The 21887-nt window shown below is 34.3% G+C and overlaps 1 protein-coding gene across 1 annotated transcript in view; it reads left to right on the top strand.

Moving 5' to 3' along the window:
- The window catches only part of LOC129227253 (neurogenic locus notch homolog protein 1-like), a 113087-nt gene that overhangs the window by 40708 nt on the left and 50492 nt on the right, over nucleotides 1-21887 (top strand). Inside the window, exons 10-12 of the mRNA XM_054861771.1 lie at nucleotides 938-1060; nucleotides 6440-6562; nucleotides 15797-15925. Coding sequence (XP_054717746.1) covers nucleotides 938-1060; nucleotides 6440-6562; nucleotides 15797-15925 — 375 coding nt within the window. The remainder of the gene's footprint in view (nucleotides 1-937; nucleotides 1061-6439; nucleotides 6563-15796; nucleotides 15926-21887) is intronic.

Raw genomic sequence — 21887 nt, 5'->3', positions numbered from 1 at the left:
GCTGCGTATTTGTTCCTAACTTTCCCAAGGGTCTGACATCAATTCGCTTATGTGGCACCACCATCGATGGATGTCATTACCAAGACAGAATTTTAACTCCAAGTTTCCCCATCAGATGTCGGCACCTGGGTTCTCTTCGATGCGAAGCAGCACTAGGACTTTAATTTTGCCGAGTGTATTCAAAGCCAAATGCGTACTCACGGCATCCTTAACATGCCGCATGACAATATGACATGGGCAATGACGCTTTTCTACTCCTCGAAAATCCATCGACTGGAATCGAGTTTGAACCCGCTCATTTGGGAGTAAAAGACCCAACGTGTAAGCACTACGCCACTCTGACAGCTAGCTGCTATTGGGCTTTATTTATAACAAGTGGTACCCGCGCGGCTTTGCCCGTAGTAGAAAATTAAAAGGTCATTTGGTTCGCTTGTATATTTACAAATAATGGATTTTGAATTTGCTCGCCCATGTGTTCCACGCTATGATAATTTGGTAATTTACTCGTCCACATTATGATAATTTGCTCGGTAAAATGTTCTTAAAATTGGAATAGAAAAAGAACAAAATCGAATTTTCGGAAAATCATTTCGAGGTGCACATCCCGCATGTTACAAACCAATTTTGTGCCAAATTTCATGAAAATTGGCGGAACGGTGTAGGCGCTATGCACGTCACAGAGATCCTGACAGAGAAAGATCCAGACAGAGTGAGATCCAGACAGAGAGACTTTCAGCTTTATTATTAGTAAAGATTTTTTAAAACGAAATTGTTGTGTTGCTCTTTTTAAAATTTTACAGGTGAGTCGATATAGGGCAAAAATAGTATTCCAATTTCGTATATTTTAACTTATTTCTCTAAAGAAATTGAAATATGGACAAATCAGATAAAGATGAATTTAAATTTTTAACTGATTATTTTCTTCTTTTCTGTACAGATGCTTTCTGCGTCTTTCCGAAACTGAACCCGTGCGAGCAGACGTGTGAGACGACAGAAGACGGATATAAATGTGGTTGCCATAACGACGACTTTAAATTGAATGAGGATAACCACACTTGTGGTCTGTATAGATAAATCACTGTTCTTGTGTTGTCATCATATTCTTGCTTTATTTTTGCAATGAGAATTAATTTATATTAATATGTATAGACGAGGAAAATAATAGCATTTCTAATGTTTAACTTTTTTTCAGCATATATTTTTAATTTTTTTATTTGTTGTTTCTATTTTTGCGGTCATTTTATAAAATATTTCGATCTCCTATTATTAAAAACTGAGCGTATGTATCTACTTAGTATGTATCTACATACTTTTTTAGTATGTCTAAGTAATTTTAAAATTACCTAAATAAATTCTTCACCGAACGTTAGTAGGTTCTTATTAATATTTAAAATTTTTTATAACCAGATGTTTTTTCATTTTATAATCTTATATAATTAAAAACTGAGCGTATGTACCTATGTATCTATGTCCAAGTTACTTCTCCCGAACGCCAGTGAACTGACCATCGAGCCAGGTATCGATAGATTCATAATTTTTCCATTTTTATGTTTGGTTATTTAACATAATCCTCCTATAATAATTAGCGGAGATATCAGTTAAAACTATTAATTATGATACTTAGAATTCCGACATAAAATTCCTATTTTTCGAAGGCTTTCCCCCATTCAAATTATTATTCAGTGCTTCATGTCAACTTTCCGTAACAATGCTTTTATTAAAATTTGTAGCGTGAAGAAAAGCATTGAGAAGAAAGATCTGTCGCCGCTTTTTTCCTCGAATATGAACAAATAGAATTCTGGCTTTTGCTTTGAGGCTTATCCTGTGATCGGGGAATTTAAAATGTTTCATTTTTGGTTATTTTCCCGAAATCTGCCGCAAAATTTTACTGATTTTTCTTTTTTTTTGTTCAATCCTGATTGTTGAACACGCGTCACTTGACACAACTTTTATTTCCGAAGTAGACCGTGCAAAGCCGGGCGACGCAGCTAGTTGAGTGAATAACACATGTTTAATGTGTATTTCCTGTCTCAAATCCGTTAGAGATACGTCAATTTTTGTTACTACTCTGAGCTACGAAACAATTCATAACGAGTTTAAACCTCAATTTTTATCACTACTTGACTCTTAGCAGTGAAACAAATCACAACGTGTTGCGACGTCAATTTTTGTTACTACTTATCTCTAAGGTACGGAACAAGTCATAACGAGTTTTGACGCCAATGTTTGTTACTACATAACCCTCAGCTACGAAACAATTCATAGTGAGTTCATACGTCAATTTTTGTCACTACTTGACTCTTAGCTGTGAGACAAATCACAACAAGTTACGACGTCAGTTTTTGTAACTACTTATCTCTAAGATGCGTAACAAGTCATAATGAGTTTAGACGTCAATGTTTGTTACTACTTAACCTTAAGCTACAAAACGATTCATAATGAGTTCAGAAGTTAATTTTCGTCGCTACTAAGACTCTTATCTGTGAAACAAATCACAACGAGTTACGACGTTAATTTTTGTTACTACATATCTCTAAGGTACGGAACAATTCATAACGACATGAAATACACCGCCAGCTTAGTCATTCCAGCCGAGGACTGCAGTTTTATGCTTATTAGCACTCATCAGCCCGGCATAGGAAGTAACTGAGTTGTTCTGACAATAGGGTGGTAACTTACTAACAAGTCATAACGAGTTTAGATGTCACTGTTTGTTACTACTTTTCTCTTAGCTGCGAAACAATTCATGATGAGTTTACGTCCATTTTTGCTCTCATTTTTCGACTCAATTGTTCCTGACATTTTTTAAACATTGTTGTTGTTATTATCTTATTGACAAAATTGCAAACAACGCGTTATTCGTTTTTTCACTCAATTAAATCAAGCGTATTATGATTGTTAATGTTTGACTGATTTTCCTGGTCGCTGTGAAGTATCACATCTATGATGAGTTAGGAACGTATTCTTCTTATTTTGACACAACTACGGGTAGTTTTGTAGTAAGTTACCGCCCAAAGTCAGGGCTAAGGCAGAAATACATAAAATACACCACCAGCTCCGTTATTCCATCCGAGGACTGCAGTTTCGTGCTTTTTAGCACTTATCAGCCCGGAATAGGAAACACATGAGCTAGAGGCGTAAAACCTCTAAGGGAGCCAAGAGGGCCAAACAAACTGGTAGCTAATGCAGAATTAGCAAACCAAGGTCGCTCATCTGGTCCATCATCAAGAGCTTTTACTCATCAAGAGACCTGGTTCATCATCAAGAGGTTTTACGCCTCCAGCTCATGTGATTCCTATTCCGGGCTGATGAGTGCTAAAAAGCACGAAACTGCAGTCCTCGGATGGAATAACTGAGCTGGTGGTGTATTTTAAGTACAGGTAGCTATCAAAATAATGGAAACACTCTGTGACAAAAGTGTTGGGAATCACTACTCTGCCGTAAATGTTCTGTTAAAAAATGTGCCTTCTGACTGCAATCACTCATACTGGTGAATACAGACAGTGATTGAGTTCTGTGGTCACTTTTGCTGCTGTTGTTCGCTTTTTAGACATTACAATTCGTTTCAATACCCGTCGGTTTCTTTTACTAAGCTTCTCTTTCCGTCCACTATTTTGCTTTGCCGAGCTTGTCTTACCGCACTGTGTGTTTGCTGTCCAGTGGCGCATCCACGAGGGGAGCTAAGGGGCTTAAGCTCCTCCCAGAAGCATGAAGACGAACCCCCTTGACCAAAGAGAGCCTAAAATTGCGTTTTTAACCTTGAGTTTTAGAAATTTTCCGGGAGAGAGCACTCTTTCTCCAATTTCCATCATAATTTCACCAAAGATATCTTTAATTTTTTTTAAATACTTTAAATTCGAAAAATTTCTGAGGGAGAGCTACTTACCTTCTTCTCCTCCAACGGGTACAAAAAAGCCAAAAGTAAGTTTAGGGAATTTTATTTTTAAAGTATTTCCAGTACGGAACTTCTGCATTTCCCTCCTTTGTGTATCATCTCCAAAAGATAGCTGCAAAATCTGTTTTAAATCGGAGAACTCCTAAATATCCCATGCTGTATCCCTTGGTTCACCAAAGATAGTTAAAAATTGTGTTTCTTGACCCTCTATGTCGAAAGTTTTTCTAGGAAAACCCTTGACATCACCAAACATAGCATTAAAATGTATTTTTTGGGCTTCAATTTCGAAGCATTACCGAGAGTACGCCCCCCTCCCCATCAATCTTCTAATATCTCAGCAAATAGTCTACATTTGCGTTTCTATAACTTCAATTTGAAAACATTTCTGGGCGGAGCCCCTGAACCCTGACTCTCTTCTCTTAACACCATCAACGGTAGCCAAAAATGCATTTTTAAGACATAAATTTCAAAAAGTTTCCGGTTGAGAGCCCCCTAACTTCACTTTCACGTCACCACAATAACATAAATCTTCAATTTTGAAATAAATTTCGGAATTTAGAAATTTCAATTTAACAATGTTCTCGAGGGGGAAAGCCTTCTCATCTTCCGTCAACGCCCCTAAAATTTCATTCTTAAGTCATTCACTTAAGAAATTTTTCGGGGCAGTTCTCACGAAACGCCCACCTCCGTCTATTCTCTGAAGTCACTAAGAACTCCCTCAAATTAGGTTTTTCGGGACTTTTAATGATTTGTAGACTTGTAACTTTTTTTCGGGGGAGGGCCTTTTGAAGCTTCATTGATTTTGCCTGTGACTTCACTTATCGGAGCTCCTCGCGAAACTTTTAGCCCCTCCCAGGAAGCAATCCTGGGTGCGCCCCTGATGCTCTTATGAGTTTAGATACTGTACCTTTAGAAGTGTAAAAATGTTGAGATGTTTCAGTTACACTTGCTCCTGTTAGTCGCGCTCCAACAATTTGGCCTCTTTTATTGTTTGAGAGGTCCAACATTTCACGTGCTTGAAAAAGTTCCAAGACCTCCAGAACTTCATTTAAGTCACCATATACAACCAGAATATGTACATTGCTATTTAAAAAAAAAAAAAAAAAAAAAAAAAAAAACAGATACCTAGTTTTATTTTTTATTGATTACGAAGCGCATTGAAAAATGTCACTTTTATTCATGGGTGTTTCCATTATTTTGATAACTACCTGTACATCTCGGTATCGGTAATTTTTTGATTCGATGCTATGAAAATACTCTTAAGTAGTCCAGAAATCTATTTTCCTACATTTTTATAAGCTCAGTCGTATGGGAATGTGGAGCAAAGTGAAGTAGCGGGGCAACGAACGGGATTGGATTTATTGGGCGAGTGGACTAAGGATAGAAATTCAAAAAAGTATCATGGAGTAAAATAGGGGTTTTTGGAGGCTAAGAAATATTTCCTGTCTTTCCAATACACTAGTTGACGATTCGAGTTTCCAATGTTTCCTCTCTACCTAGAGATGAAAAACAAAGTGAAATTGGCGTACATAAAATTTGGTGAGAATCTGATTTCTGCACAATTAAGTGACTTGACTAAACTCATGTCACAAACTCGATATCATGCTTCAAATCCCGTTCGTTCTTTTATTTTCATCTCTACATAGTATAAAATGAAGTCCCCAAAAAGCGTCTGTGTGTTTGAACTCGCAAAACTCAAGAACTACCCGGCCGATTGTGCTGAAATTTTCACAATTTTTTCCTTTAAGTCCTGAAAAGGTTTGCAGACCAGTTCGAATAAAATTTGGTGAATAGTTCTTTTTTTATTGCAATTTACGTCCAATTTTCATATAAATTCTCAAATATGGGGATGAAAATTTACTTGCACATATTAATATTACATATCGTTAGAAAGGGTAGAATTTTCCGCGTTCTACGCAATTTGTTTCAATGCTCTAACTTTATTACGGCCCGAGTTATTTGCGTTTTTAGCTCGAATTTTTTTAGGCTTAGCTGAAATTTAGGTACTACTTTCTTTATTAAATTTATCAATAAAAAGTGAAGGAATTGTCCCACAGCTTTCTTTTTGATGCCATTGGAAAAAGCGACCTTTTTTACTCCAGATCTAACTCGACCATTGGTCGAAAAAATAAGCTTTTATCTCAAAAGGAAAAAAAGTTACAAGCCTTTTTAAATCAAGTTTAAGAAATCTCGATTCCATTCAAATTGTGAACCATTTTCATTCGCATTTTAATTCCTTAAACTTATATTATTATGTGTTTCCATGGTTACACATTTTAAATCCAGCTTTCTGAATTTAATTTCTTAAAAGTATTTTAATATCTGTCGTCATTGTTTGGAAGGGAAATCATGATGTTTTTTTTTATTTATTTTTTACGCCTGATTGTTGAATATACGTCACTTGACACAATTTTTATTTTCAAGTTGGACCGGGCAAAGCCGGGCAACGCAGCTAGTCATGTATAAAGCTTACTCTATGCTGTTGTAGCAAAGAGATAAGCAAATTATGAAATAAAAATTAACACTTTTTATTTTTTCTTTCAGAGTACAATGGTGTTTCTACTTGCGTGAACAGAACGTGCGTTAATATGGCCTGCGTAAATGAAAGTGGCGTTGAAAAGTGCATTTGCCCTTCTGGATATTCGGAAGAGGATGGCGAATGTGTAGGTGGGTACAATAATAATAATTCAGCTTTTGAATTGATTCCTTGAACCCTCTGAATTATGTTCTTAAAAGAAAAAAAAAATAGCGATAATATTGCTTAACCTTTTTATACTATGAAGCAAATTGCATCGAAACATTGAATTTAAGTGCGAAGTAAAAGCAAAAGTTGACGTTTTTGAAACATCGATGTGTTTGTTAAAACATCGGGACATCTCAGGAACAAAATGTTTTCAAGAATCAAAAAATGTTTTGGAGTACATGCCTCCTTAAAGTCCCCCGTACTTACAACTATGCGTGGTGTAAACGGTTAGATGGTGCCCTGAACATAGCACTGTAGTTTGATCCAGACCAGGGGCCGAGCAACCTCTGATCCAGCACCTCCAGAGATATTGATTTGGAAAGTTTTTGCGGAAGATTGAAGCATATTATCTACCAAAATTTATCAAAGTAAAAAATGGTGCGGTACTACCTATTTGGAAATTTAATATTGAATCACAAAAAAGCTTAGTAATAATACAAATCCTCTTAATGAATATAGTTATTGCCAAATGTATTCCATCCTTCTTTTTAAAACAATCTTAAAAGGCTACTAATTTATATACAGGGTGCCCACAAATAACTGACGGCAAAATTCATTTGTGCATAATTTGCATTCAAGATTTTCTTTAGGTTTGGCAACACTTAATAGTTTTAGTTTAATTCTATGAGCAATAGCGCAGACGATGTTTTGAATTAAAATCCGTTTTATTCTTAGCATTTCTTTGGATTCTAAATGACGTTTGATTCTCAAATTAAATTTAAAAGGTAAGCGGAATTGTGAATTTTTTTTTAAAAAATAAAGTATTTAAATGTGTTAAAGAGATTAATTGAAAGAATTTTAAAACGGTTTAAAGAAACAGGTAGTATAGAAGTAAGGCATAGTGGTGGAAGAAACGTGTCCGATCAAAAAAATTAATGAAATGTGTCCGTGAAAAAATTTAAAGAAATCCTGCACAATCTGCCCGAAAAATTTCACGAGACCTAAATTTATCAAAAAATATGGCTGGAATCATCATAAAACAGGATTTAAAATTAAAAGCTTAGAAGAAAATGACAGTCCATGGATTAACAGAGAAAAATAAAGTTGCAATACTAAGACAGCGCAAACAACTGCTGAAAAGACACGCTGCTAATGAGATAATTTTTTTGGATGATAAGTTTTTTTTTGCAACAAGCATCTCATAATTGGCAAAATAACAGGATTTATGCAACATCAATGCAGAATATCAGTTTAACTAAAAAAAATGTTCAGAGGTTCCAGAAACCATTTTCAGTAATGGTTTGGGGTGCTATAAGCAAGAGAGGAAAACTGCCCCTTCTTTTTATTGAAAATGGTGTGAAAATTGACTAAAATTATTACTTACAAAACGTATTGGAATCTCACATGATAAAGAAGTCCAAAAATTATTTAAAAAAGATTCATTCACATTTCAGCGAAATTCGGCACCCGCCCACAAAGCAAAGATTGTTCAACAATGGTGCAAACAGAATTGTCCATCCTTTATTTCCACAGAAGAATGGCCTGCATCCAGTCCTGATCTCAATCCACTGGACTATTGCATTGGGGATATATGGAGAATCAGTTGAGAAACCTAAAACCTATATCCACAATTAAATTTAAAAATTTACTACTAAAGCTATGGAATGAAATTGTATTCTCTGTAGTGCATGACGCTGCGGACGCCTTTCCAAAAAGATTGTCATCTGTGATTCAGGGCTGTCGGATTTTAGCCGGGCCAAAAAAAGCCGGCCGGCTTTTTTTGGTTTAAACCACTTTAAAAAGGCCGGCTTTTATTAAAAAAGCCGGCTTTTTTAGAAAAAATACTTTTTGGTATTTTTAGTGTGATTTAATCAAAATGAAAATTATATATCATTAATGCAATTACTACTCTTTTAATAAAATGGTTAAAAATTAGACAGTTAGATAACAATGTGCAGTACAAAAAAAAAAAAAAAAACATAACAAAACAAACTATTGCTCTATATTATGAAATTATTGAATGGAATTTAAATGATTAGAAATTATTTTCAGTTCAAGTATTCAAAAGATCACAAAACACTGCTGCTTTTAGTACCAGTCATTTGGTTCAGTTTTTAAATAACAGTATACTCTTACCTTTTTTTCTGCTTTTGTTTAATCACCCAAACAGTAAACCACCAACACATTAAAATTTTGCTACATCACAAAAATAGAGAAAAAAAACTTATTTATTAGGGACATGATCCTTTTTGATACAATTTAAATTATTATAAAGGAATGTTTCACTATGTATATAAAAGATCACATACGACTGCTGCTGTATTAAATAAATTACCAATCATTTGGTTGAGCCTTTAAATATCGGTACACTTTCACTAATTTTTCGGCTTTTTCTGCACCTAAGCTGTTTCTGACTTTGCTCCAAATAAAGCCATAATTTGAGAAAATCCTCTCAATGGATGCAGAAGATGGAGGACAACTATGTAATTTTATAAAAAAATCACAAAAATCATCAGATATTGAACTCTTGGTTTTTGAAGCCTTGATTTTTACTAAATTCCACCATTTTCTTGCTGGAAATTGTTCGATAACGTTTTCAGAAAAAAGTAATGGTGAATAGGTTTCGGAATCTTTTATCTTGAATTTTAGTACACCGGGTAGAAATTGAGGGTACTTTTCTGCAAGCCACATTTCCGCTTCATTTTCCTGTAGATTTGTCAATCGCTTGCCAAAGTATTTGGGATCTGTCATGTGAGCTAGCAGATGAAACGGCTCAATGTGTTGATTAAATCTTTTTCTAATTTTTGCTTCATGGCTTTCTAAAGATGAGTCTCCTATAACATTCAACCATGTCTCCACTGCTTTCGACAAAGTAGCGTTGTCGCTTTGAAGTTCATTGATTGCTTTTGAAATAATTTCAAGCTGCTTACGTAGGTAAACAACTTGAGTATAGATACCAACATTTGTCAGTATACTTCCAATCTGCTGATCAAACTCATCCAAGTGCTCTAATCTGATTTCATTATACTTGTGAAAATTAATGATGAAAGTTCTTAGACATTCATCTTGTGAATTCCATCTAGTGTCATTGGGTATCTGAGGCATTAAGCCATTTTTCTCCTTTAGCCACCCATGAGCATTGTGCTTATTCCTGAAATATTTTTGCACTTCTAAGACATGTTTAATTAAACTATTTGGTATGATGTCTTTAACACAAAGATTTAGCATGTGTGCTGAGCATCCATAAATCAAAAGTGACTGGTGAGTTTCCTGAATTTGATTTCCCATAGCAGTCATCTTATTTTCATTATCTGTACAAATAGCGAACACTTTCTTATTATACTTGATCTCGACTTCCTCTAGTGTTTCCTTCGCAAAATTAGCACAAAACTCTGCTGTTTTCTTTTCCGAACCACAGTCCATAGCCTTGAAAAGGTAAGATTTAACTCCGGTATGAATACTGCAGGCAAAAATTGGGTCATTTTTTACACTTGACCATCCATCAAGGATTAAAGTTAGAGCTGCTTCATCGACAAGTTCTTTCTTTAAGCAGTTTTCAATATCATCGCAAGCTTCATCAAGTAATTTCCCCGAAAGTTGACGCCTGTTAGGAGGAACGTAACCAGGTCTTAAATCTTCAACCATTTTTTTAAATTCTACATTGCTTGAAACATTGAAAGCTATGTTGTTTGCATAAAAAAATCTAGCAACAGATTTATCCAAATTTTGTTTCTGAGATGCTGTTGTAACTACACCGTAAGAAAATATGGATTTCTGCTTTTGTTCTTTGCTTGAAGAAGGAACTTCTGCACAGTCATTATTGCACTCTTCAACTCTGGGCACTTTAGTAGGAGGCTCAATCTCTGCAATATCAGTTTCTTCAATAGTCCTAGAGGCAATATTCCTTTTGCACTTTTTTAAATGTTCTTTTATTCTTACAGCTCTTTTGCTAACAACAGTTTCGCAATGTTTGCACTTCACTTTTGTGCCAAATTCAGTAAACTCATTCCATTCTGAAGCTTGTTTTCTCCCACATCCTGAAGCCATTATAACTTTGGGAAAATAATAGTGATCACTAAAAATTTGAACTGAGCTACTCAAAGGTTCAAAATGGTTTTAAAGCAGAAAAGAATTGTGATACCATTTTCAATCTGCAATTCCATTCTTTTAAGAGGTGCTATTTTATTGGTTATTGGAACTAGATCAGTAACCAATAGTTGTCAGATAAATTTTTTATTCCCCCAGACTTGGATGGGAGGGTGACCTGTCTGCCCTTCCATTCCTGAAAGGTACCCTTCTTCCCCTTTTATTTGTGAAATGGTTCTGTTCTTGCCTGTTTGATGAGAAACCAGAACCCTGTTGATTTTGAACACAAAAGTGAATAAAATGCAGCAGTACCTTCCTCACTCTATTTCTGCAATCTTTCTCTCCTCCCCTCCCCCCCCTCCTACTCAACTGGGATTGTCATTGACTATTGCTCATTCACCAGCTCCCCAATTCTGGAACAAGGAAGGAACATTCTTTCAGGATAATAATACTCTGCCACCTGTTTTTATCTTTAGTTGCACCTTTAATACTTTTGTATGTCACTGCTCCTGTCACTCAAACTAGAGGATCATTCCCATTGATATCCACTCTTTCTTTCTGACTAGCCTCTGCTGAATTCTGAGTAATTGTAAGTTTCTAGAATTGCCTTGAAACCACTAAAGAATACTGGTCATGACCCTCCTTATCACCTTACAAATAGTGCAGAATGGGTTTCTTTGTCCAATTGACATACCTCTGAATGCAATTCCAATGTTTATCTTTTCAGCAGAGTTTAAGTAAAGGGAAGGTGTCTTTTTCCATTTTATAACATTTCATTCAAATTCAAAGCAAGTAATTCAGCAATGATGTATTTTATTTACTATTTATCTACTTGGAAATAAAATAATTAAATTCATTTGAAATAAATTATTTTTTAAACTTTAGAATATAAAAAAAGTAAGAGTTCTGCATTTTAGCAGTGACCTGTTTTTAAGATCAGCTGACCTGTATCTGCTCCCTTCCCCCAGGCGCGCTTTTGATATGAAGTCCTGGAATTATTCAGCTAATATATGATAGCACTTAATTTTGAAGCTAATAAATTAGTAATATTTCAAGCCTCAGTTCTTTTCTTCTACTAATCTTGGTTTTTTTGCTAAATTCAGAAGGGTGCCATTGGATTATTTTGTAGTATATGTTTTTTTTAAAACATAGAATAGTCTTTAAAAAAATAAATACTGTACACACAAAAAATACTATGCAGATGTTGTTTTAAGCTGTAACACAATCATTCAAAAGAAACAATTTGACAAAAAATGAGAAATTTTTATCACATTTCAATGAAGCATTTTTTTTTTTTTTTTCACTGTCTTCCTAAGAAAACTGATTTTTTTTAAGTTTAAATTTTCCCAGTTTGTTCTGAGTCACTATACTACATACTTTCTTGTATTGTAATCAAAGATAAACATGTTTAAAGTCATATTGTCGTCTCTGAGCAACAGTAGGATATCATATTGTTATTTCTGGGATTAGATGTCTTACTGTTGCTCTGAGGCGACAATATGGAAGCACTTTTCCATGCTGAAGGTGGAAGAGTAAGCAACAAAAGCGTAAGGATTCTCTCAGACATTTGAAATCATTTGCAGTTTTTGTTTGTATATTCTTTTTATCACCATATTTTCAGCATAAGCATTGCTTTATTACTTGAATTAACATTGGTTATCCTATTAAAATGTAAGGAGGGCATTAGTATAAGTAGTAAAGTATGTAATGCAAAAAAGCCAAAAAAAGACCGGCTTTTTTTAAAAAAGGCCAAATAAAGCCGGCTTTTTTAATAAAAGCCGGCCGGTCTGGCTTTTTTTAAAAAAAGCCGGCTTTTTTACATCCCTGCTGTGATTACAATTAAAGGCGCGAGAATAGAAACCATTACTTAAACATTGATCAACAATGATGTTACTTTTATTTAACACTAGCTGCATTGCCCGGCTTTGCCCAGTCTACCTTGGGAAAAAAAAAAACCATTGTGTCAAGTGAAGTATCTTCAATAACCAGGATTAAATGAAAGAAAAAAAACCCATCATGCAAAATTTTCTCGCCAAACAATGACGACAGATACTAAAATACTTTTAAGAAATTAAAATAAAATGAGAAAGATGGATTTAAAAGGCGTAACCATGGAAACACAAAGTAAAATAAGTTTACGAATTGAAAATGAGAAAAATGGAAATAAGCAATGGATTCAAAAAGCGTTACCGTGGAAACCAAAATAAAATGGTTGAAAACTTGAATAGAGAACAGATTTTTGAACTTCATTTAATTCGCTTGTAACTTTTTTTCTAATGGAGATAGAGGGTTAAACTTTCGAACTTAGGTCGGGTTAGATCTGGAGTAAAAAAAGCAGCTCTCTCCAATGCTGTGAAAAAGAAAACTGTGGGACAAGTCCTTCACTTTTAATTGATGGATTTAATGAAGAAAGTAGTGCCTAAATTTCAGCTAAGCCTAAAATAATTCGAGCTAAAAGCGTAAAAAACTCCCGCCGCAATTACGTTAGAGCATTGGAACAAATTGCGTAGAACGCGAAAAATTCTTCCCTTTCCAACGATATGTAATATTACTATTTGCGAGTAATTTTTCACCCCCATATTCGGGAATTTATGTGAAAATTGGGCCTAAATTGGAATGAAAAAAGAACTATTTATCGAACTGTTTTCGAACTGGTCTGCAAACCTTCTCAGGACATAAAGGAACAAACTGTGAAAATTTCAGCGAAATCGGCCGGGTAGTTCTCGAGTTTTGCGAGCTCAAACACACAGACGCTTTTTGGAGACTTCATTTTATACTATGTAGAGATTTATTTTATCATTATAGAAAAACTTGTATTACAGTAATAAATTTTTCTTAAACCGTCAGTTATTTGTGGGCACCCTGTATTTGTATTTAAAAAAAGGCATTGACGATTCAAAGCGTCGATGCCTTTCCTTCGATGAATCCATACCATCCACGTTTCTAATAGGTGTCGCACTTCTAATGTATAGTAGCTATACAGAGAAAATAAAAAAATAGATTGAGCAGTAGTGTTACTTTTATAATTTTTAACATGAAAGCATTTTCAACCACAATGGGGTTGTTTCCTTCAGTCAAAAGTACTGGTTTTAGTCACTGAAATTGATAGAATGAGTAAAAAAAATAACATGGACCCAGAAAATACTTTCATTTTCCCAACAGTTATTTTTTAATTAATTTTTTAAAATGTCCGATTTCGAAAACAAGACGTGGTCTTTATGACGTCACAAATGATGCGATTTGGCGCATCTTTCTACATCGTTTCCACGTTATGATAAACAAGAAGCGAATTAAATATTGCGCTCTATGCGTGCTATCAACTATATCGTTGCCAATACACTTGAGTAAAGATGCTTATTAAATATTTTGGTCTGTGAATGGCAACATTGAATCGCATTTCATCATTTGTGATCTCACACGGCAGAAGCGTAAACAACAAAATCGCACCGATTTAAGTTTTTTTTTTTTTTTAATATTAAACTTAAATAAATTATTTAAAAAATGGTCAGATCCTGTTTTTAAGCATGCTCTTTCAGAAAAAAATACTTTTAAAATTTTGGAAACGACCCAATTCCATGACCTTTTTTATCTTCTGAAAGGTTTAACTTACTGCCAAGTTGTCAGCAAAACTCTTTATTTACTTCACACTTCTCATAGATAAGTTTCAAATTTAAATAAGGAACTATATGGTTTTGAATTGTTTATGTTTTCAGTATACACTAAAGCAGAAGTCGAGCATAGGAAATGCTTCGCTAGAAACTTTAGCTTCACCGTTGATGGAAAGAAAGAGTCAAATACATAAACTCGCTAGTTTCTTGAAAACAATCTCCACTTTTAGCCAAACTGCCAGCTTTTACCTTGCACACAATTACAGAAGTGAAATATACTGTCATGGATAGGTAGACGGAGAAACTGCAGATATCAATTTTCGTGATAGTTAAAGAAACGCGCTTGGGAGTTAATACTAACATAGGGAAATGGTAGAATTATACTTTTTTCTCCAGTGGAAACCAAATAAGAAAGCTTGTATAATAAACCTAATGTACAATAGCTGAGAAAGAAAAAAAAAAGAAGTATAGTTACTGCTTTTTACCTGCCCAAGGCATTACAGTCTGACTGATGAAAGGAAAAGCGAATATCCGGTTCACGGGCGAAAGCGGCCGCATTTATTAGTTCGTAAGGAGGCGAGATTGCTATTACAGACATGTGTTAGCCTGCAAAATGAGCAGATTAACATTGAAATGAACGAAGCACGCACATCAAAGTTTTCCTCCCACCCCCCCATTCAGATAGAATCATCTTAATTGGTTGTTTGCGAATGTCATAGAAAACGGAGTCAGACTGTACTCTACGTCACTTTTGATTTGAGGTACCAACAGGGACAGGACAACTCAGCACCACGTAACGCAAGATTTCGTATTCAGAAAAATATCATATGAAGTTCATAAGTCATTTCCAACATCCGTACAAAAAAAAAAAAGGGCTAAATCAGTGGCGTCACTACGGGGAGGGGGGGACGGTCCGCCCAAGGTGTCACCCGCCTGGGGGTTGACACTCTAAGTGGAATTGCAAGTTAAGCTAAATATCATATTTTGAAGTCTACGAATTTGAAAAATTTTCGGGGGGTAAACCCCTTTACCCCCACTTTTATTTGTTTTTTGCACATTATCCCACTTAAAATTTCATTACAACTCAAATGTAGACTTTTGAAAATTGCATGAATTTCATGTTTTTATGTTGGCATAGTTTTTTTCTTTTGCGTCTGTTGGGGGGGGGGGGGGGGGGGGAGGGGGGCGACGCCCTAAATTATAGATCCGGATTTCACCCATGCTACTAGGTACGCCACTGGCTGAATAGTTACAGAAATGTAGCAGACCAAAAAGTTCTTCGGCAGAATAATTTACATAAATGAGTAAAAATTCTTGAAACGACAGTTACAGTTCAATGATCTATTTTCAAAATCATCCTACTATTCGGTTGACCCCTTAAGACTCTTAACATATTTACATAAACTACGTATAGTTTCTATCTATCTTTGATTAGATGATTTTATACTTAAAATAAAATTTATACGTTTTCTGCATTACTATACATACTTGCATTTCAGATGATTCTTCATTTCTTACATTTAGATGACTGCACATCTCGTCGCTTACTACCTGGGTTTTGTCCAGGTTCCTGTGAAGCAGATGAGAAAATTGGTTTTCGATGCCTGTGTGAAGGAAAATACGTTCTTTCCAAAGACGGAATAACTTGCACAAGTAAGTTTGCTGTCGCTAACTGAGGACTATTAAGCTGCAAAAAACGCTTTTTAATCGTCCATTTTGTAAAAGGTTGCATAATGTATGATTCTGAATTATTATTATTTTTTTCACAGCATGCGTTTTTTAAAACACTGGGCTTATTTATTTTGTCTTTTGTGTAGAAAGCTCAAAGCATTTCGGACAGAAGGTGAAGCAAATGCAGGGTGATTATAATTAAAGTTCCACTTTCAAAACGCTGTAAAAATAAAACCACAGGTCAGAATGTCGTCAAATTTCAACGGAATATTATTGAAGAAGGGGGGCACTTTATGGCAGAAGAAAAATAAATAGTTGGAATTTTGAGCAATATGTTATGGCGCTGTAAGCATCATAACTTAATAGTGGTCGGCTACAAATGATAAATAAATCATAAAATATTACTTCAGGCGTAAACTATATGTTAAAACACCGCACTACTCAGCGTGCACGAAAGTGCAGGTGTGATACTGTTAGTTAAGGAAGCCCATCCAACACGGCTAGGTCATATCACATCGGATAGGAAAAATCGGTTTTTAATTGTCCTGAGGCTGAAAACCTCATAAGAAGCATGAGTAAAAATCAAATCCCTTTAAATTTCGTGAGACTGGCCCAAAAGATGTTCAATATGATGTCCCCGGTTTTTGTAACAAGTTGAAATCGAGAAGCAGCATGTTCCACGACTGATTGAAGTGTTTCCGGAGTCACGTTTAGAATGTGTTGCGCAATGCGTGCCTTAAGCTCAGCAAAGTTTGCAATCGAAGCACTGGACACAACAACTTTCAGATAGCCCCATATCCAGAAGTCACACGGCTTGAGATCAGGTGATCGGGACTGCCAGGTCTTTCATTGAGACAGTCATAGTGAACTTCTCAGATGCGAAATGAGGAAAAAACAAACGTGTATTTGGCGTTTTTATAACAACTTCAATGAGTCCTGGGCATGACAGGTGTTTTGATTTACATATTCTGACACCTGCAGCGCCACCTATTGCTAAAAATTCCAACTTATTTTATTTTCTTTTGCCATACGTTTTCCTCCTTCTTCGATAACATTCCGTTGAAATTTGAGGTCCTTCTGACCAGTGGTTTTATTTTTAAAGCATTTCGAAAGTGGAACTTTAATTATAATTACCCTGTAGATCTTACTGTATCATGAAAATGTAATGACGGTGTCGCAGTAGCCAATGAAATCGTCAAAAGGTTATGACGTAGGAAAATTTGGTTGAATTTCATAATCGACGGTCGACATTTCAAGCAAAAGTTGAAACAGATCTAATACTATAATTTGCATTGAATTAAAATGATATTGGAGTAGCAATATTATACAAACTTGTTGCATTATATTTCTACATTTACTCAACAATAATTTAAAGTAAGTTCCCAGTGGCGGGGGAATGTTTTTTTACTTCAAATTTTGCCGCAATAGCCAAATTTTGTGCAATTATCGTTATATTTGTAAGATCAACAAGTCTGGAAAGAACAAGTTCTTGAATATACAGATATTTTTGCATACTATTTAGTCCGCGTCTAGTAAAATATAAAATTAGTTTTGTGTTTCTCAGCCTATGAGTATTCGAGACCATTGAGAAGAGATAAAATGTAGAGTGTGAAGACTTTCATTTGTGAAACGAAGATCCCAAGTCACGTAGCGGATTTTGAAGCAAAGCATTGGAAGAAATCGAGCTTCTTTCACTAGTTTCACGCAAAACATGTCAATCATTCGTCGTTATTGAGTCACATGACTCGACGTCTTTGCCTTAGCTTTTGCTAAGCCAATGATTGGCCTTGCTCCCTCCATTTACTTTTTCCTGCTCTAAGTTCGAGACCCAGTTTACATTCATAATTTCGATCACGCCCTCCCCTCCCTCCTCAAAATAGAAAAATAAAATAATCAAACATTTTAAGTATTTTGAAGCTACACACTTTACATTACGACCTTCACCTTTTCTACCCTTGAATCCTGGAAATTCGTTCCTAAACTAAATAAAAGAGACTCTTTCTGCTTTCATTAATAAGCATAAATACTTTAGTTCAATATGTTTTTATTCAATTTCTATTTTATTGCGAACAAAAAAGGTCATAAAATGAAAATGCTTCAACGGGATAATGAATTAAGGGAGGAAACTGCAGTATTTCTAAAATAGAATTGTCAGAAAGTCTAAAAGTTTCGTTTATTGTTTGTCATGAAATTCAGTCACTATTAGGGGACATATCTGCGAAATTTAATGCCTTAAATCTTTAAAAAATTTCAGAAGCAAATGCACGTTTGTTAAATATGAGGGATAACCTTAAAGCGTTCTACAGAAAATAGGAATTGTAGAAGAGACTTTCAAAGCAGCGTAACTCTAAAAATGGTTGAAAATGTGGTTGAATAAAATTAAACAATGAAAACTTGTGTTTATAATTATTAAAGTTCTCTAGAAAATGAGAAAACATATGGGAAAAAAAATCAGAAGTTCTTTTGCTGACTTCAAATTTTTAGCACATTTAGTTCACCCTTGAAATTAATATGTTGACTGTATGAACAACAGCCTTTACAGCTACTATCGTTCATTTCTGCTTGCATAATTGCTATCATTCAATTACTTACTATCTTTCCATTTCATTATTGGGAGGAACATTAGAAGTTTCTTGCCCCCCCCTCCCCACCATGTATGAAAGGGAGAAAAGCATAAAAAACCTCTATCGTTTAAAAAGTTTTGAAAAGTTTCAGAAGTCAAGTAACAATTTTATGCTTGATTTAGTTCAACCCTGAAATTCAATGTACTTTACAATTACTATTATTGTTCAGTTTTGGTTTTTGGTATCGGTTTGAAAGCTTGTCTTTAACTCACTGGATAGAATAAGTGCAATTAAAGCTGTTAAGGCGTTACAGTACCTCAAAAATGATCAAACGATGAAAAAATTTTTTTATTGTTTATTTCAAAACTAAAAACCAGTCAAAACACAGGGAAAAAGTTTCATTGCTTTAGTTCAAATATTTAAAAAGTTATGAGTGTTTTTAGGTCATGCTCGCTATGTACTCTTATGCAAAAGAAAAACTTTAGATTGATTTTTCTCGATGATCATTTTTTTGTGTTTTCATGTCATAAGAATCCCTAAGGCTTTTTTTCTATTAACGATATAGCTTTCAAGTAATACTTTTTGCAATTAGGATAATATATTTAACAAAACTGTGCATGGGATAAGCCTTATATAAATTACTCAAATGTTTAGAGCATGTTAAACCTTTAAAAACAGTATTTTTAAAAAAAAAAAGAATTACGATTTTTTACATAATTAATCACAGAAAAATTTCGAATAAACACAAAAGCAAATTAATGCACAGATTTTTAGAGATGATGATTGTGATCGTTTAGCAAAAAGTTTTTTTAATATTAGTTTAAAAACAAAAAAAGCCTTAGGGATTTTAAAAAACTGAAATTTTCATAACTTTTTTGAATTAAAAAAAATAGGCAATTTTTAAAATTTTGAAAGTAAATTATTGATTACGAAACACGTATGCATGTTATGGTTTCAAAGAAAAATTAAATGTACTTAAATTATAAAAAAAATGTTTGAAAGGTACTGTGACCCCTTAAATCTTTAAATAAAGTTTAAAACTGTTTGAAGAGCCCTTTAAAAAGTGTAGAAGAAATCCTTAAGAATATTATTACTTTTTGCTTTTATTGTTGTACTAGTGGCACCCGCACGGCTTCGCCCGTAATAGAAAAATTAAAGGTCTTTTGGTTTGCCTGCATATTTACGAATAATGTATGGTGAATTTTCTCGCCAATTGGCTTGTACCGACGTTACAGTTCCACGTTATGATAATTTCGTATCTCGCCAATTGGCTTGTGCCCATGTTACGATTCCACGTTATGATAATTTCGTAATTTATGATAGTTTTTTTCTTAAAATTGGAATAAAAAAAGAACCACATCGAATTTTCGAAAAATCGCTTCGAGGTGCACACCCCCATGCTACAAACTAATTTTGTGCCAAATTTCATGAAAATCGGCCGAACGGTCTAGGCGCTATGCGCGTTACAGACATCCAGACATCCTCCGGACAGAGAGACTTTCAGCTTTATTATTAGTAAAGAAGAAACTTTTAAGGAATTCCATACTTAGCTACCTAGTGTTTAAATGCTTTTGTAAGTTCGCGAATGCTGCGTTGAATGAAAACGCAAAGACGAAAAATATACACTCGTCATTATTCCTCATTATAATTTTCTTTTTCTTAGAAAAAGTGTCTCGATAATTTAGAAAATCTTTTATAAAGTTGAATCAATTATTAAGAATAACGCAGTCAATGTTTTCGTTGTTATCAAACGTTTTGTTTGAACTAGATAGCAAAGTATTACTTTCAATTGTCTTTCAAGTATGAATGCCATTAGAGATTATTTCAGGGTACACAAAGAAAGACCTGTTGATATCACTGACATCATTCGTCTCATTTAACAAACAGAGATAGTGAAATGTGCCAGAATTTGTTCTTTTAGTAATAGGCTGCTGCAAACCGTCAATTCAAGTATAAGTCGTACTTTCTCAATCTGAATTAAGTCGAAAGAGATTACGTCTGTATTGAATTGATTTTAATAAGATAGTTTTGGATTTTTTTCTTTACATGACTTCAAATAATTTAATTTTTCGTCAAAAATTGGCACAAATGAAATAAAATTGGGAAGACCACTGCATTCCTTACATGGGTTGATTTGAGTCTAGGAATTTCCCTCTTTAACGCACAAATGCGAAGCAGGTACATGTTTGTTCGTTACAGATGTGTGCTTTTGCCTTTTAATTATTTTGACGTAGTTTCATAAAAATGGCAATTTGTGCAATATATTTTGTTTATTTAATATAAACTATATCTGTGTGTGTGTGATCTATGTTTACACTACAAAAATTAATGAATTATTTTTTACAACCTAATAATGTGTCTTATCATTTTGCTTTTACATGTCTGAACGAAATGAAAACATTTTGTTTTCTTTTGTTGTTTCAATGAAAATCTTTTTGTTTCCCCTCATTTCATTTCAGACGCTGCAATAAATAAATAAGGTCTCAACTGCTAGATTCATTGAGTTGGAAACCACCATCTTAACTCTCTTGTCCAAATACGAAATTCCATATTTTTCGTGGTTAGACTGTACCTTACCCGTACAGCAGAAAACCAAAACGATGTTACAATAATGAAAAAAAAAAAAAAAAAAAAAAAAAAGAAATCAAAATAAGAAGCATTGAACTATTATAGAGAAAAAAAACATTTTTGGAAGCATAAATTATTTTTCTTCGTATTCCCGTTATCAAAATATGAGGTCTTTAAGTCTGCCAAAATTTAAAAAAAAGTCGCCAAATTAAGCGAGTTTCGGTGAGCAATGGAAGACTGCCATCACACGCTTTGTCCTGAAATGTCCTGAATTAACCAACTTTTCCAAATGCTGGACTACTCCTTATTAAAACGTTGATTCCATAATGGAGTCCGGATATGTCGAACTCGGGTAGAAAAATAGTTGAAAATTACACCAGAGTGAGAAAAGAAAGTGTTTGATGTTTTCCCGAACATTTTACACACTTCACTTTCGTCATTGTTTTACGTAGTGAATTACTTCATTATAAATATCAAAGTATTGCGCAATTTTTATTAAAAAAACTGAGTGAATCATTAATGCCTGTGTTTAATTCACTAACGAATAGCTTGCATAATTGGGAGATCGATTTAAGTTTAATTTCAAAAAATGACAGTTCAATACTCTAAAACAAGTTACAATTTCAATTTGAACACAAGAGCATGTGTAGGGGAATGTGGGGCAAAGTAAACTGGCTAAGATGACTGAGATTTTTTCAAAATGATCAAATTAGAAATTTGTTTTGAAAATTACAGTACAAAAAGAAAGAACATCGTATTTTATGATAAAACTTTACTTGAAACATAATTTTTTATTTTTGGCAGTAATTTGG

This window comes from Uloborus diversus, chromosome 8 (genome assembly GCF_026930045.1).
Source record: "Uloborus diversus isolate 005 chromosome 8, Udiv.v.3.1, whole genome shotgun sequence".
NCBI classification, from domain to species: Eukaryota; Metazoa; Arthropoda; class Arachnida; order Araneae; family Uloboridae; genus Uloborus; species Uloborus diversus.
Note: the sequence above shows the minus strand (reverse complement) of the source record. Positions and strands in the feature narration are given on the sequence as shown.